Source organism: Marmota flaviventris, chromosome 9, assembly GCF_047511675.1.
Source record: "Marmota flaviventris isolate mMarFla1 chromosome 9, mMarFla1.hap1, whole genome shotgun sequence".
NCBI classification, from domain to species: domain Eukaryota; kingdom Metazoa; phylum Chordata; class Mammalia; order Rodentia; family Sciuridae; genus Marmota; species Marmota flaviventris.
Genome location: NC_092506.1, coordinates 81237375 through 81250794, shown reverse-complemented (window position 1 = coordinate 81250794; position 13420 = coordinate 81237375). Strand labels below are relative to the sequence as shown.

Here is a 13420-nt window from a genome sequence, read left to right as displayed (position 1 = left end):
GCACCAATTCATTCCCTCTCCCTTCCAGTCTTGGACTCCCCAGGGACCATAATAGGACAATGATGGTTCAGATGACCGATGGGGTAAAGATGGTCAATATTCATAACGGGCTGCTGCAGAGTATGCTGTGGCTCCACAGCCTCTGCCCTGAGAGCCAAGCCTACCTTTGAGCTCTGCCATCTGGGCTTCTCCCTTGGTCTCTGCCGACATGGGAGATTTGCCATCCACAATATCCATCTTGATCATGCCAAGGTTAGTCAGCAGTAGCATTGGGTCGATCCCCTGACCACTGCTTTTAATATTCTCCAGTACCTTAAGACACTTGTATGACTTGAGTTCACTTATATTCTCCTCCAAGAAAAGATTGTAGAGGCTCAAGTCGTTGTACCCTTCAGACTTGAAATGCAGAACATCAAACGTGGGCAGAATTTCATACACTTTGAGAACATCTGTCTTCTGTCGCAATGGAACAAACAGTGTATAGACAACCACAGGGGCCAGCAGCACATACACCATGAGGTTAATGAAGCTGAGCAACTGGAAGATGCCGACTGCGATGAGCTTGCACTGAAACTGATCGGGGACAGTGCTGTCGTTTCTCAGGATCCCTGATTTGATGCTGCACACAAACTCATCTGAGAGTGAGGACAGGCTGAAGTAATACCCCAGGTACATGCATGCTAACAGTATGACAGTGAGTGTTATCAGCCGGCAGCCAATGTACTTGACAATCAAATTACTGGAATTTTTCTTTGTCTTCAAGTACTGTTCCACAATTGGGTACTTGAAGTGGCTTTCAGATATCTCCCACAAACTAAAAAGAAAAGGAAACAAATGAAAATAATTTAGATACTCAAATATTAAAGACATAAAAACATCCAACAATGTCACTAAAAATTTCAAACACCCATACTTCTCTACCTATAACTTTATTAGGGTAGTAAGGAATAACATTCAAGTTGAAAAAGTGGGAGTAAGAAAAGAAATAACAAAATACCTTTCCTCTTAATATTTTAAAGAAAGTCTAGTTAATTAAGTGAGTTAGTACTCAGAAATTCTTAGAATAATACTGGAACTTAATTGTCTGTTAAATAATCAGTTCCTAAGTAGGAACTACTGCTTTGGTTAACTACAATTTTTTCACAGAATACATTATTCCACAGAATAAGCTAAAGAAATGTTCAGCTCAATTGCAACACATAAGCCTTAAGCAGAGAAGGTCTGGAGACACTCGAGGGCACAGGCCTGTGGGGCCCAATTGAGATGGTTCTGAGCCCAGCTGTCTCACTTACAGCTATTGGGACAGTGCTTTTATCTGGAAAAAATAGGTAAGTGGAGTAAATAAATACACTTAGTTAAAAATGTTGTTCTGAGAGTTAAATGAGAAAATGTACTCAAAGACCACAACACAGTGTCTGGAATATACTACGTATTCAAAAAAAAAGTACAGCTATTATCATTACTGTTAATAACAAGAACTAGAGGAAGAATACAAGAAGACAAGGCACTACCAACTTTTTTTTTCCATTTCTTTCACAATTCTCTCTCTAAGTTTGATTCTCAAAATCCTCTGTGCTTTTCCACAGAGGAAGCTGTATACAGTACCTTCATCTGCTGCCCCTGTGAGAACTGCATATAAAAAGGAGATGCCGACATTTTACTTAACAAGGATGGTGTCTTGATAGGATAGATGTTGGGAACATATGGGTGGATACACTTTGGGGAGAGTGGGTGTTTCTGGCTCCCATAGACTGTCCCTGGGTGGATGACGCCTCTCCCCTTTAATTTACAAGCAGTGTAAATGGCAGACTGGCAGGAGAAAGGCAGACAATGAGTACTACTGAACCTGTTGAGCTACCTGCTAGGGGCTAAGTTACCTTTGCCCTATGTTCTCATTAACACCTGGAACCGGGCAGGCACCATCTCTGAGATCCAGGTCACGTGCACTCCTTGCAGCCTTAATTGCTCGGTTGTAAACTTTGTCAAGTTCTTCCATGATAAACTTCAAGTCTGAGCAAAGATGAGGAGCAGCTGTGAAACGCCAGAACAACGTGGGCAGGTACAGGAGGATGGCAAATAGTAACAGGATGTAGGGGAAAAACTGAAAAACAAGAGAGCAAAACATGGGCTTAACAGGCCCCTGCCTGGTAGTAACAGTCACCTAATCTGCTATGTGTGGCTCACTTCTTCTCATTTTGAGACAAATGTGCATGCCCCTGTCACTTATGGAAACTGAGCTTATTACTTAGTGACAATTGCTTATGGCTAAATGCACCTGTCCAGGCAAAATGTAACCAAAATTTAATTTGACAGATATTAATTTGAAATAGTCAACAACAATGTGACACAGTATTTTCTTTCTAATCATAGAAGGAAAAGAAAAAAATAAATAAAATCACTCCCATGTCCTAAAGATCAATCTCTGAAAAAAAAAAAATTCCAATTAAAAAAAACAAGTGAGGGCTGGGGATGTGGCTCAAGCGGTAGCACGCTCGCCCGGCATGCGTGTGGCCCGGGTTCGATCCTCAGCACCACATACAAAGATGTTGTGTCCGCCGAAAACTAAAAAATAAATATTAAAATTCTCTCTTTCTCTCTCTCTCTTTAAAAAAACCCAAGTGAATGTCATAACAGACTGCTGGGGTTTTTTTGAAAAATCATTTATTATAGGTTTAAGAAGCAACTAAGGATTAAAACTCTGATTTTCTTTACTCTCTAGAATCTGGTAAAATGTCAAAGAAACACCTAACTTCACCCAAAACAAATTAGAAAAATTCTGGCTTCAGTGATTATCTCAATAAGACAGCTGGAAAAAGCAGTGCAAATTCACAGAAATGGAAGGAACCATTAGTGCTAGAACAAACCAGGAAGATCCAACAATCCAGCCCCCTCATTTTACAGTTGAACAACCTGAAGTCCAGAGAAGCCAACCACCACGGGCAACAGAATTGAGAAGAGGGCTTCTGGATATGAGGTACATATAAAACAGAGGAGAGGGGATTTGGAGTCAATAAATGTGAGGGGCGACTTGGAGCCTGGCCCGCCAGGGAAGGAAGGCTAAGGAAGATCTGACCACAAGCTAGCATTGAGCTTGATTGAAACTCAGTTTTGTGTTCAGGAACAGTGAGGTCACTAAGCCTCTAACTCTCAGCGTCACTCCTCATGAAATGGACATGAATACGGATGTGGGGAAGATTAAATTAGATCACTTATGAAAAATGCTTCGCATGGTACCTGGCATGTAATAGGCAAATACATCAAATACACCAAAACCAATAGAAGGGCTAGCCAGGTGAGTGGTTATTTTTAGCTCTCACAATGACCCTAGCAGAGATATATGGATTGCTCCATTGCCCAAAGGAAGAGAGGAAGCTCAGAGCAGTTTCTGGCCCCAGATCACAAAGCTGGTAAGCTGGTAATACCTCTCACCCTAGAACCATGCCTTTTGCATCCTAATATACTCTACTTCAATTTACTTCTCTGGAAAAACTCTCCTTACCTTTGTAGTGGCCTGTCTCCACAGTTCTTTGGAGTGGTACCTGGAAGAGGCCACGATGGCCTTGAGATGATGCAAACCCCCACCCCAGCATCTGTGGGAGTGGCCATCAGAGCCCACCCCACAGCTCTCACTAACTGCAGCTGCACAGAAGACAGTATAGTTCCCATGACCTCCTCACCATTCCCCCTGTAAGAAACGGATATTGGCACACCACTGTGAACCATGCTCCTGACTTTCATCTGGATTTCACAGTTTTTCCATCATTGTCCTCTTTCTGTCCCAAGACACAGTGCCAGCACCCAATGTAGTTAGTTGTCCTGTCTCCTGGCTGTCCTTGGTTTTGTGAAAGTTCTTCAGTCATTGTTTCATGGAAACAATTTTTTTTTTTTTTTTAACAGAAAGGAGATCAGTAGATTAGAGGAGGAAGACCGGGGGAAGGAGGCAAGGAGGGATAGGGGAGATGCTGGGGAACAGAACTGACCAAATTATATTATGTATGTGTAGGAATATGTCAGAATGAATTCTACTATTATGTACAATTATAATGCACCAATTAAAAAGTTAATTAAAATATTTTAAGTGCATAATTAATACACATATATTCACAGGGAAAATGGGATTACATTCATGTAAAGTTATCAAAACATTTTAAAAACACATGAAGGATCCACTAGATGGTCTAATAACTATCATACATTTGAAGTAGTGAAGAATAAACAATATTCCAGGGTACCTGTGATTTTGGTGGTGACACTACTATATGTTATTACCTACATACAATTTTTTAGTGTTAAATTTTAGTGAGAAGTGAATGAAAAATAAAGCTGTTATTTATTTTCCTGTCCCCATTCATGGACGCCCAATGCTATTAGGACCCACATTAGGAATCCCTAAAAAGGGGGAATTGAACAAAATGGCCCTGAAACTTTATAAAGCCCTCTCACCAAGACAGTATTACTGTGGGGTTCTGGCATGGAATAGGGTTTCTCAAAATTATTAACCCAATTTGCAAAGGGTACACCAAGTCATGTGTGGCAGGCTACGATTAGTTGAATTTTGGCTGCATAATTCAGAGTTGGCTCTAAAGAGAAACAATGCTCATTCAATCCCCGCCTACTCTGATGGTTGTCCATTAGTATAAAAATGGAACTGCATGACTGTGCTGCTTTCACAACTAAGAAAGCCTGGCATTTCCTCTGGGAACCACAGGGAAATTTATTTCTAACTTGGGCTTGTGAAATGTTTTGTATGTCACTTTTGTTTCAAAGCTATTTGAATAACAGCATTTTACCTCAAACTGTTCTCCTAAATTAAAAAGTGACTGTTTATGGTCTGTGGCAATTTTTCTAACATGCCCAAGCTATGCAATGATTAGTACCAATGAACAGTTCAGAAAAGTTTACTGTAATTAGAAAAACAAATATTTAAAGGTATTACATATTGAGTATTTTCCTTTTTCCTAAATCATCTTATACCCTGATCACCTCTGTAGGAATGTAGTTGAATACTCCATTTCCTGATTTTCCCCAAGCTAAACTGCTTTCCTGCCCGCCAAAAATAAGACAGCCAACTTTCAGTGAGTCTTTAACAAGGTAGTAACATCAATTCAACTGAAACAGAAATCCAGAAAGCATTAAATTATAGTCTTTAGAATCCTTTTATCCAAACAAGGAACATAGAAGATATGCAGTGCTTTGAGAGTGATTTGTTCATAGGCTCCGTCTACTCCATGTTAGGTCTGAGATGCTCAGCTTCTCTTAAAACCGTGATTGTACTATTTTGTAGGATGTATCAGTTAGTACTGAGCTCTTCTAAGACAGTGAGACACTAAGCAGTTGTTCCAACAATTTTCAGTCTATTTGCTTAAAAATTTCTGTTGTTTCTGGAAGGGGCTGTAGTTAGAATAACAGAACCCCCAGGTGGAAGGATCCTTAAAGGTGATCCAATATACCCTCCCTCCATGGTAAATCCCTGCCACTCTATCTAAGGCAGAGAACCATCCAACTAGGATGAATCACTCCTCTCTGGAATGCATATGGTCTTGTCTTATGGGTTCAAACACAGATAGGTGAATTTACTCAGAAACAACTCCCAGGGACCTGTTTTGCGCCATGAAGCAGACAGAACACAAGCCCTCTCAGACCAAGTGCAAGATCTGTCCCAAGATCACAAAGGATGAAGAATTAAATAGCCAAAGCATAGAATATGTAGGTACTGAACACTGAGGGAATAGAAAATTTCTGGGAAGGCCACAAAAACTTCATAAAAGAGGTAACCAATACCTGAACTATGTCTTAAAGTATAGGTAGGTAATAAAAATTAAAACAAAACAAAATCTTACTATGTTAAGACTCAGTCATTGGATTAGAAACCACTCTAACTGCTATGACATTGTCATATTAATTACATATACAATGACCCCATTTCCAAATAATATCATATTCTGAGGTTACAGAATGACATGAATTTTTAGGGGACACCATTCAACCCAGAACACTCTTCCAGCCTCAGTTCTTTCTACTTTCTCATTTGTGAGCTTGTTGTTTATTTTGATGTCTTAGATGGCTGAGAATTCAGAGGATAAAAGGCTTCTGAGTAGGGGAGGATGGATTCCCACAGGGCAGCAAAGGAAGAGACTTCACTCAGGTCTGCATGAAAACAGAAATTAAGGCAGGGAGTTCCCTCCGTGGAGTCTTGTCAACTAGTGGTGGTACGTGTCTTTAGGATTCTAGATAGGGGTCTACAAAGGTTTTCCTTTAAAGAGCTGAAGAGTAAATACTAGAGGCTTTGTGAGCCATACAGTTTCTGTTACAACTATTCAACTCTGCCATTATGGTATAAAAGCAGTCGCAGATAAAGTATAAATAAATGAGGAAAGCTGTGTCCAAAAAAGCTTTATTTACATAAAGAGAATAGGTTTGGCCTGAGCATGGGTATCATGGTTTGCCAACCCTGGCTCTGGATTCTTGCTTCTCAAAGATTGGTTTGATCCACAGAACAGTAACTTCAGTTATCTCCTGGGAGGCTGTTAGAAATGCAGAATTGGAGGCCCCCATCAGGCCTACTGAATTGGAGTCTACATTTTCACAAGATGCCCAGCTGATTGCATGAACACAGAATTTGAGAAACAGCAGTCTGCAAGAATGGTGCCCATGTTGGACTCCATTCCAGGCTGGAAGCAGCAGAATCTCCTGTGAAGCTGATGAAATTTCCAGAGATTCCAACCTAATGGTCTCGATGGGACTCAGGACCCTGTATTTTCTCAAGCCCCCTCAGGTAATGCTAAGGAAACCTGTCTGGCAGCCTCAAGGACTCTTCTAACTAAGTTTCTGTGAAACTACTTAAGAGAAATAAAGAAAGATTTGCCCACTTTGTTTAACATTTTTTATTCTTGTTGGTTTTATTTTTCATTTTCTGTTTCAGGCGAAAATCTTGCCAACAGTTGCTTGTCTACACTCTAAACTTCAAGAACAGAACATTAAAAAAAAAAAAAAAAAGGCTAGTAATAAAGCAGTCCCAGAGCACCACCTGCTGGTGTTTCTGAATGCACCCACACCTCCAGCCAAGACCTCTCTCCCGCTCTACTGGAGGCCATCAGCACTGAATGGAGAAGGGGAGGAAAAGCAGAAAAAGGAGAAAAGAAAAACAACGGAGGTGGAGAGTAATTGTGCCACTGACTATACCAGTGCCATAAGCTCTCTACACTGGTTCTCACTTCTATTTTACAATGAATAATGTCTTTGGTAGAATTTGAGTCTCCAGGTTTTAACTTCCACATCAGAACTGAACTGAGGAGTGTTTAAATAAAAACTGTGCCTTTAATTCCCCATCCTTAGTCAGACTGCCCTGGAGAACTAAGTCTGGTTCTGCACAAGGACACACAAGCCACCCCATTCCTCCTTTCTGCATGAGCATCCTGAGCACTCACTATGCGCATGCTATGCTTTATCCCAAGGCATATGATGAACAAGATCTGGGCATGGGCTGTTTGCATGGGACTTATAGACCTCTAAAGAATTCACAAAGTAGAAAGGGAAAGGGGAAAAAGCTGGTCCTGCCACAGGAACATCTGGTAGGTCTGATGACAGGAAGCTGAGAATGTTCTCATGACAAGCTTTCATTTTCTCTGAAAGCAGTGGGGGAGGTCTTCTGAGGGTAGATGGTGGAGGCAGGGAGTAGGCTGTTTGACTTTAATTCCAGATAACCAGTTTGGAGGGAGGAGGCAGTGGGAGTACATGGATGAAGTGAGAGGAGGTGCAAGTCCTTGGAGATGATGCAGAGAATGGGAGTCAGGGTGCCACGTGGGAGGACACAGAAGTCACCTCAGGGTGGGGAAGGAAGTGTCACTACCAAAATCCTGCACAAATGATAAAGGGGTGATTGGGAGGATGGCAATATGAGGAGGACTGAGGAAGGTGCAGTCAGCATTTCAGAACATCCAGGGAGCTGGGCTTCTATCGAAGGAAGAGCAATCAGGGTAAGAAACAAGGACAAGGGAAGAAAATACAAACCTCCGTGATCATCCTGAACTAAGGACCTCCTGGTCAACTATGGGCTCCCTCCCTGGGTACAGCTAAAGCTTACCAACTGGCAATTTTCACCCACAGGTGGGTCCAGGTTTCCGAAGCCACAGAAATTAAACCTGTATCTTTTCACATGTGAAAAACATCTGAAATCTGAGGGAGACACTGTGCCCTCCATCAAGTGGCTGTGGGACCTCAGATAAGGCATTCTCTGCTTTGGCCTCACCTCTGTGCGATGAAGAGCCTGAAGAGAGATGACCCCAAACCAGCTCAACAGCCTTAAGTCTGCTGAAGGTAAAGAGGCTAAAAGACCACTAAAAGGAAAACCTTTTTCAACTTGGAAAAGAATCTAGCAATTCCACTTCCAGGTATATGCCCAGGAGAACTGAAAGCAGGGACTTGTACAGATGTTCACAGTAGCAATATTCACAAGGGCCAACTCAAGTATCCCTTGATGGATGAATGTATAAATAAAACATGGCATAAACTTACAAGAGAATGCTATTCAGCCTTAAAAAGGAATGAAATCTTAAAACAAGCTACAATATAAATGGACCTTAAAAACATTATGCTAAGAGAAATAAGCCAAACACAAAAGACAAATGTATGATTAACTATGTGATCTATCCAGAGTAGATAAATGTTTTTTTTGTTGTTGTTGTTTCTTTTTCTGTACTAGGATTTAATCCAGGGGTGTTCTACCATTGAGCTATACCACCAGTACTTTGTATTTTGCAACAGGATCTCACAACTTAAGTTATGCAGGCTGGCTTTAAACTTATAATCCTCCTGCTTTAGTCTCCCAAGTAACTAGGATTACTGTTGTACACCACTGCACCTGGCTTAAAATTGACAAATTCTTAGAGACAGGAAATGGCAGCTCCCAGGAGCTGGGGAAGGAGCAGTTGTTTAATGGGCATAGGGTTTGGAGTTTCAGTTTGGGAAGATGAAAGAGTACAGAAGATGGATAATGGTGGTGACTGTAGAGCAACATGAACTTAATGTACTTAATGTCACAGAAAACTAAAAATGGTTTAAAAGGTAGAATTTTATGTTGTGTATATTTTACAAGAAAAAAAAGAGAAACTTTGAAAAAGATCAATGTAGGAATAAAGGAGCTACGATTACCAACTCTGGCCTGGCTAAGAAAACCACATTAATATTCACACCTGGAAGAGGTTTATTCTTCTAATTAGGTTGAATCTTGATTTATCTCTATACACCTGTATTAGTTTCTTAGAATTGTGGCAACCAAATCCCACAAACTAGATAGTTTAAAACAACAGAAATATTTTCTCTCACAGTTCTGGAGGCTAGAATTTCAAAGTCAAGGTGTTGCCAGAGTCCTGCTCCCTCCCAGACCCTTCCTCGTCTCTTACACAGTTCCCTGTGGCAGCACAGCTCCAAGCTCAGCCTCTGTGGCCATGTGGCCATCTTCTCCCGAGTGTAGTCTCTCTGCCATGTCTGTTCACATTTTTTTCTTTGTAGGAGGACACCAGTTGTACTGGAGCAGGGGCCCATGCTACTCCAGAATGAATTCATGTTAACTTATTACATCTTCAACAATTCTATCTCCAAATAAGGTCTTGTTCTAGGGTCCAGGGGGTAAAGAGTTCAGTACTTTTTAGGGGACACTATGACACCCCAACTGTAGGGTTTATCTAAGTCTCAATCCTAACCTCACTTGCCCTTTTGGCAACATTTAACACAGGTTATTATATTGACACAGGACTGCTTTACAGGATCCCCTGCCTTTCATTCATGTAGCACACGCTTCTCCTTCTCCTCTCCACCCCCAGCTCTCTATCTCTTCTATTCTCCATGTTGAGTCCCCTTGTAGACTTCACCCCACTGAAACTCACTCCCTTGGAAACCCCTCCAGTCCTGCAGCTTTCCACGCCATCTGTTTTTTGAAAGACCACAATATTTATAGCTCCAACTCACCCTGAGATCTCCAGATACCATACCCCACTATATACTTGGCACATCCTGTAAGCCATAGAGCACCTCCGATTTAACATGGTCAAGCAGGACTATCTGGTTGTCATTCAAAACCTGCTCCTTCATTAGGCTTCATCAAAGCAGTGCATGGCCTCACCTCCACCCACTGCTTGCAACCTTGTTTGTGTCCTGGATTCTAATCTTTCCCTTATTCTTCCACATCCAATCAGAACATTTTGTTGGTTCTACCTTCTAAGACACTAGGAACCTACCCACTTCTTAACACCTCCACTGTTACTGTGTTAGCCCAGGGGTAGGCAAACTGCTACCCCTGAGTCAAATCTATTCACAATCCATCTTGTACATATTGTTTAATTTGGCAGAGCTGAGTAGCCACAACAGGGACTGTGTAACCTACAAATACAGAAAGACTCTGCTATCCCACCCTCACAGGAAAGTCTGCTGACCCCTGACCTAAGCACTTGATATCACCTTTCACCATCCTTTAGGGTAATCTTCTAATCAAAAAGTGCTGCTTTTTATTTGTTCTGTGCCTTCTCAGGCTTCTCTTCCCTTCTGTTCCCTGATCAGAACCCTCTCTCTGTGCCCAGCTAATGGTTCTCTCCCTGCCTCTACTCTCGCCAACACACCACCCTAAGGATGAACTCTTGGAACCACCGGGTTCACCCGCTCAGGCACCTGCCATGGCTCCCATGTTCCAGCATTTAGCCTGCACACCTCATTAGCTCTCACAGATCCTCTACAACCTAGCCCACCTTCCAGTCAGTCAAGGCCCCACTGCTTCCCGACAGGACAGGCCTCTCCCAGAACCTCTGTACCTTTCCCAGGCAGTGCTTTGAGCTGGCTGGACTCCACACCCCAGCCTCCTCTCTACCTTCTTACTCCATCAGCATTTAAGTTTGTTTAGAACTGTCCTATTCCAAAATCTCTCTGGACCTCAACCTTCCCTACAGTTACTACATAGATTGTTACTCATTCTTCCACTTATTGGGAAGAGAGATTTTTCTGAAAAGGAAAAAAAAAAAAAATTGAAGAAATTGTCTATTCGCATCATTTCCTTTCCTCACCTCCCATTCACTCTTCACCCACGGCCATCTGGCTCCTACTTCTGCAATAAAATCCCTCCTGCCACGCTCACCCGTGGTTTAATTAAATCCAGTAAGCTCTGATCCACCCTAATCATAGTGGCAGAGAATAACAGAGCTTATTGCTCCATCTGGAAACACCTTCCTTGGTTTCTAGAATAACCACACTCTTGCTTTCCTATCTAGCTTTCTGATTACTCCCTCTCAATATCATCTTTTTTTTTTTTTTTTCATTAACTTAAGAGGTATTGGCTCTAAAACAGACACCATTAGAGTTGACACACAGTGCTGAGGGACAAAGTCAAATGATAAAATATCAGATGAACACACAAACCAAAAAAGAAGCCATGCCCAACCAAATGTTTATTATTCCTCCAAAGATAAAATAACAATTTGACTTTGTTCACCCTAGGGTAATAGACTGTATCAGGTGACTCCAGTTATTTCAATGGCTATGGGCCATGCTGCACAGATCATGTATGTCTGGTGAGATTAAGTGAAAATAGAAACTGTTCTTTCCTGTACTAGGGATTGAACTCAGGGGCACTTTCCCACTGAGCTACATTCCCAGCTCATTTTAGGTCTTATTCATTTATTTTTAAAGTTGTCAATGAATCTTTTATTTTTATTTATTTATTTGTTTATATATGGTGCTGAGGATCAAACCCAGGGCCTCACACATGCCAGATAGGGCAAAGGGGAGGGAGGGGGCAAGGGGGTTAAAAAAAAAGATAGCGGAATGAGAAAGACACAACTACTCTAAGTACATGTATGAAGAAGACACGAATGGTGTGAATATACTTTGTATACAAACAGAGATGAAAAATTGTGCTCTATATATGTAATATGAATTGTAATGCATTCTGCTGTCATATATAACAAATTAGAATAAAAACAACAAAAACCACCACCAAAAAAAAAAAAAAATACCCCCAGATACAGGTTTAAAAATTTCAGTATAGCCAGATGCATGCCTGTAATTACAGTGACTGGGGAAGCTGAAGCTGGGGGACAGCAAGTTCAAGGCCAGCCTCAGCAATTTGATGAGACCCTGTCTCAAAATAAAACCTAAGGACTGGGGTTGTGGCCCAGTGGTAGAGCACTTGCCTGGAGTGTGTGACGCCCTGGGTTTGATCCTCAGTATCATCTTATGTGTTTGCTTTGCCACCAAGGAGTGAGATCCATGAGGATGGGACCATGTCCCTTGGCAGCTCTCTGCTATCAAGCCCACATCCTAGCTTACCGAGGGCCTTCAATGAACGTCAGCTGAAAAAAAATTTTTTGCACCTGCTGTTTGAGAATTTGTTTGACTCTTTTATGAAGTTTCCAGTTCTATGAAATTCTCCACATTTTCATAACTCTTTGAACTCATTAGTAATGATTTAATATGGGTGTCTGAAGTGGATTTCCTATAGGTCTGTTTCCATTCTGATTTTTTTCTCTTGGTTTTCCTGCACATCTGAATCTCTGAGTTAAGTTCTAAATACCTTATATGAAAAACCAGAGCACAAATCTGAGGCTGTAGCCAGTGACACCTTCCTCCAGAGAGGACTTATTTTTAATTCTAGCAGGCAGGTAGACAAACTAAAGACACTGGCAATGCCAGACCTCCTTCATTCCAATGGCACTGAATGATGCAAACCAGGACTCTAGTTCCTGTGCGGGCTAGTTTAATTCTGCATCACCCCTTACTCCCAAGGAATGGCATTTCAGGGTCCCAACCTCCGAATGCAGCAGATCCTGACTTCAATTTCTGTTCCCAGCCCTGTGAATCTGGCAAGAACTCTGCTCATCTGTCCAAACAAGCTAATCTACTGAGAAAGAACTTCTTAGTCTCTCCTGGATGTCAGGTAATCCAAAGCTTGACTACTCACTGACTGCTCCCATACCCCTGCTTCCTTGATGGTAGGAAAATGGGCTGGGAGTCTGCAGGCCTGAGTTCTTATCTGTATAGCTGGCAACTAGTCCTGACTCTTGGGCCTGATCTCTCAAGGTTCTCTAACATGTGAAATGCATCTGGACAAAAACCTTTTGAGTTTCTTCTTGTTCCAAAAGTTTCAAAATCACAAATATTGCTGCAAGCTCTTAAACCAGACAATCCCAGTTATACAATCTTCTTCAGTGGCTGCCTTAATGCCCAACACAGTAGCTGGTTACAACTCTGCATTTCCATAACTGCTTTTAATACATGGATGTAAATTTCCACAGCATAGACTGAGATTTACAAAGCTGTCCAACTTCAGGACCTGTGTCTATTTGTGCCACAGATCCTTATGTTATGTTGCCTTGGCTACAAAGCCAGGCAAAGCTGACAAGGATTCATCCAATGGCTCGGCTGAACATCAAAGAGA

General features: G+C 41.7%; 1 protein-coding gene across 1 annotated transcript in view; it reads right to left on the bottom strand.

Moving 5' to 3' along the window:
• Nucleotides 1–13420, bottom strand: part of Panx1 (pannexin 1) — a 40479-nt gene that overhangs the window by 5063 nt on the left and 21996 nt on the right. The window contains exons 3-4 of the mRNA XM_027951394.2: nt 1878–2101; nt 165–814 (exon numbers count right to left, since the gene is read on the bottom strand). Coding sequence (XP_027807195.1) covers nt 165–814; nt 1878–2101 — 874 coding nt within the window. The remainder of the gene's footprint in view (nt 1–164; nt 815–1877; nt 2102–13420) is intronic.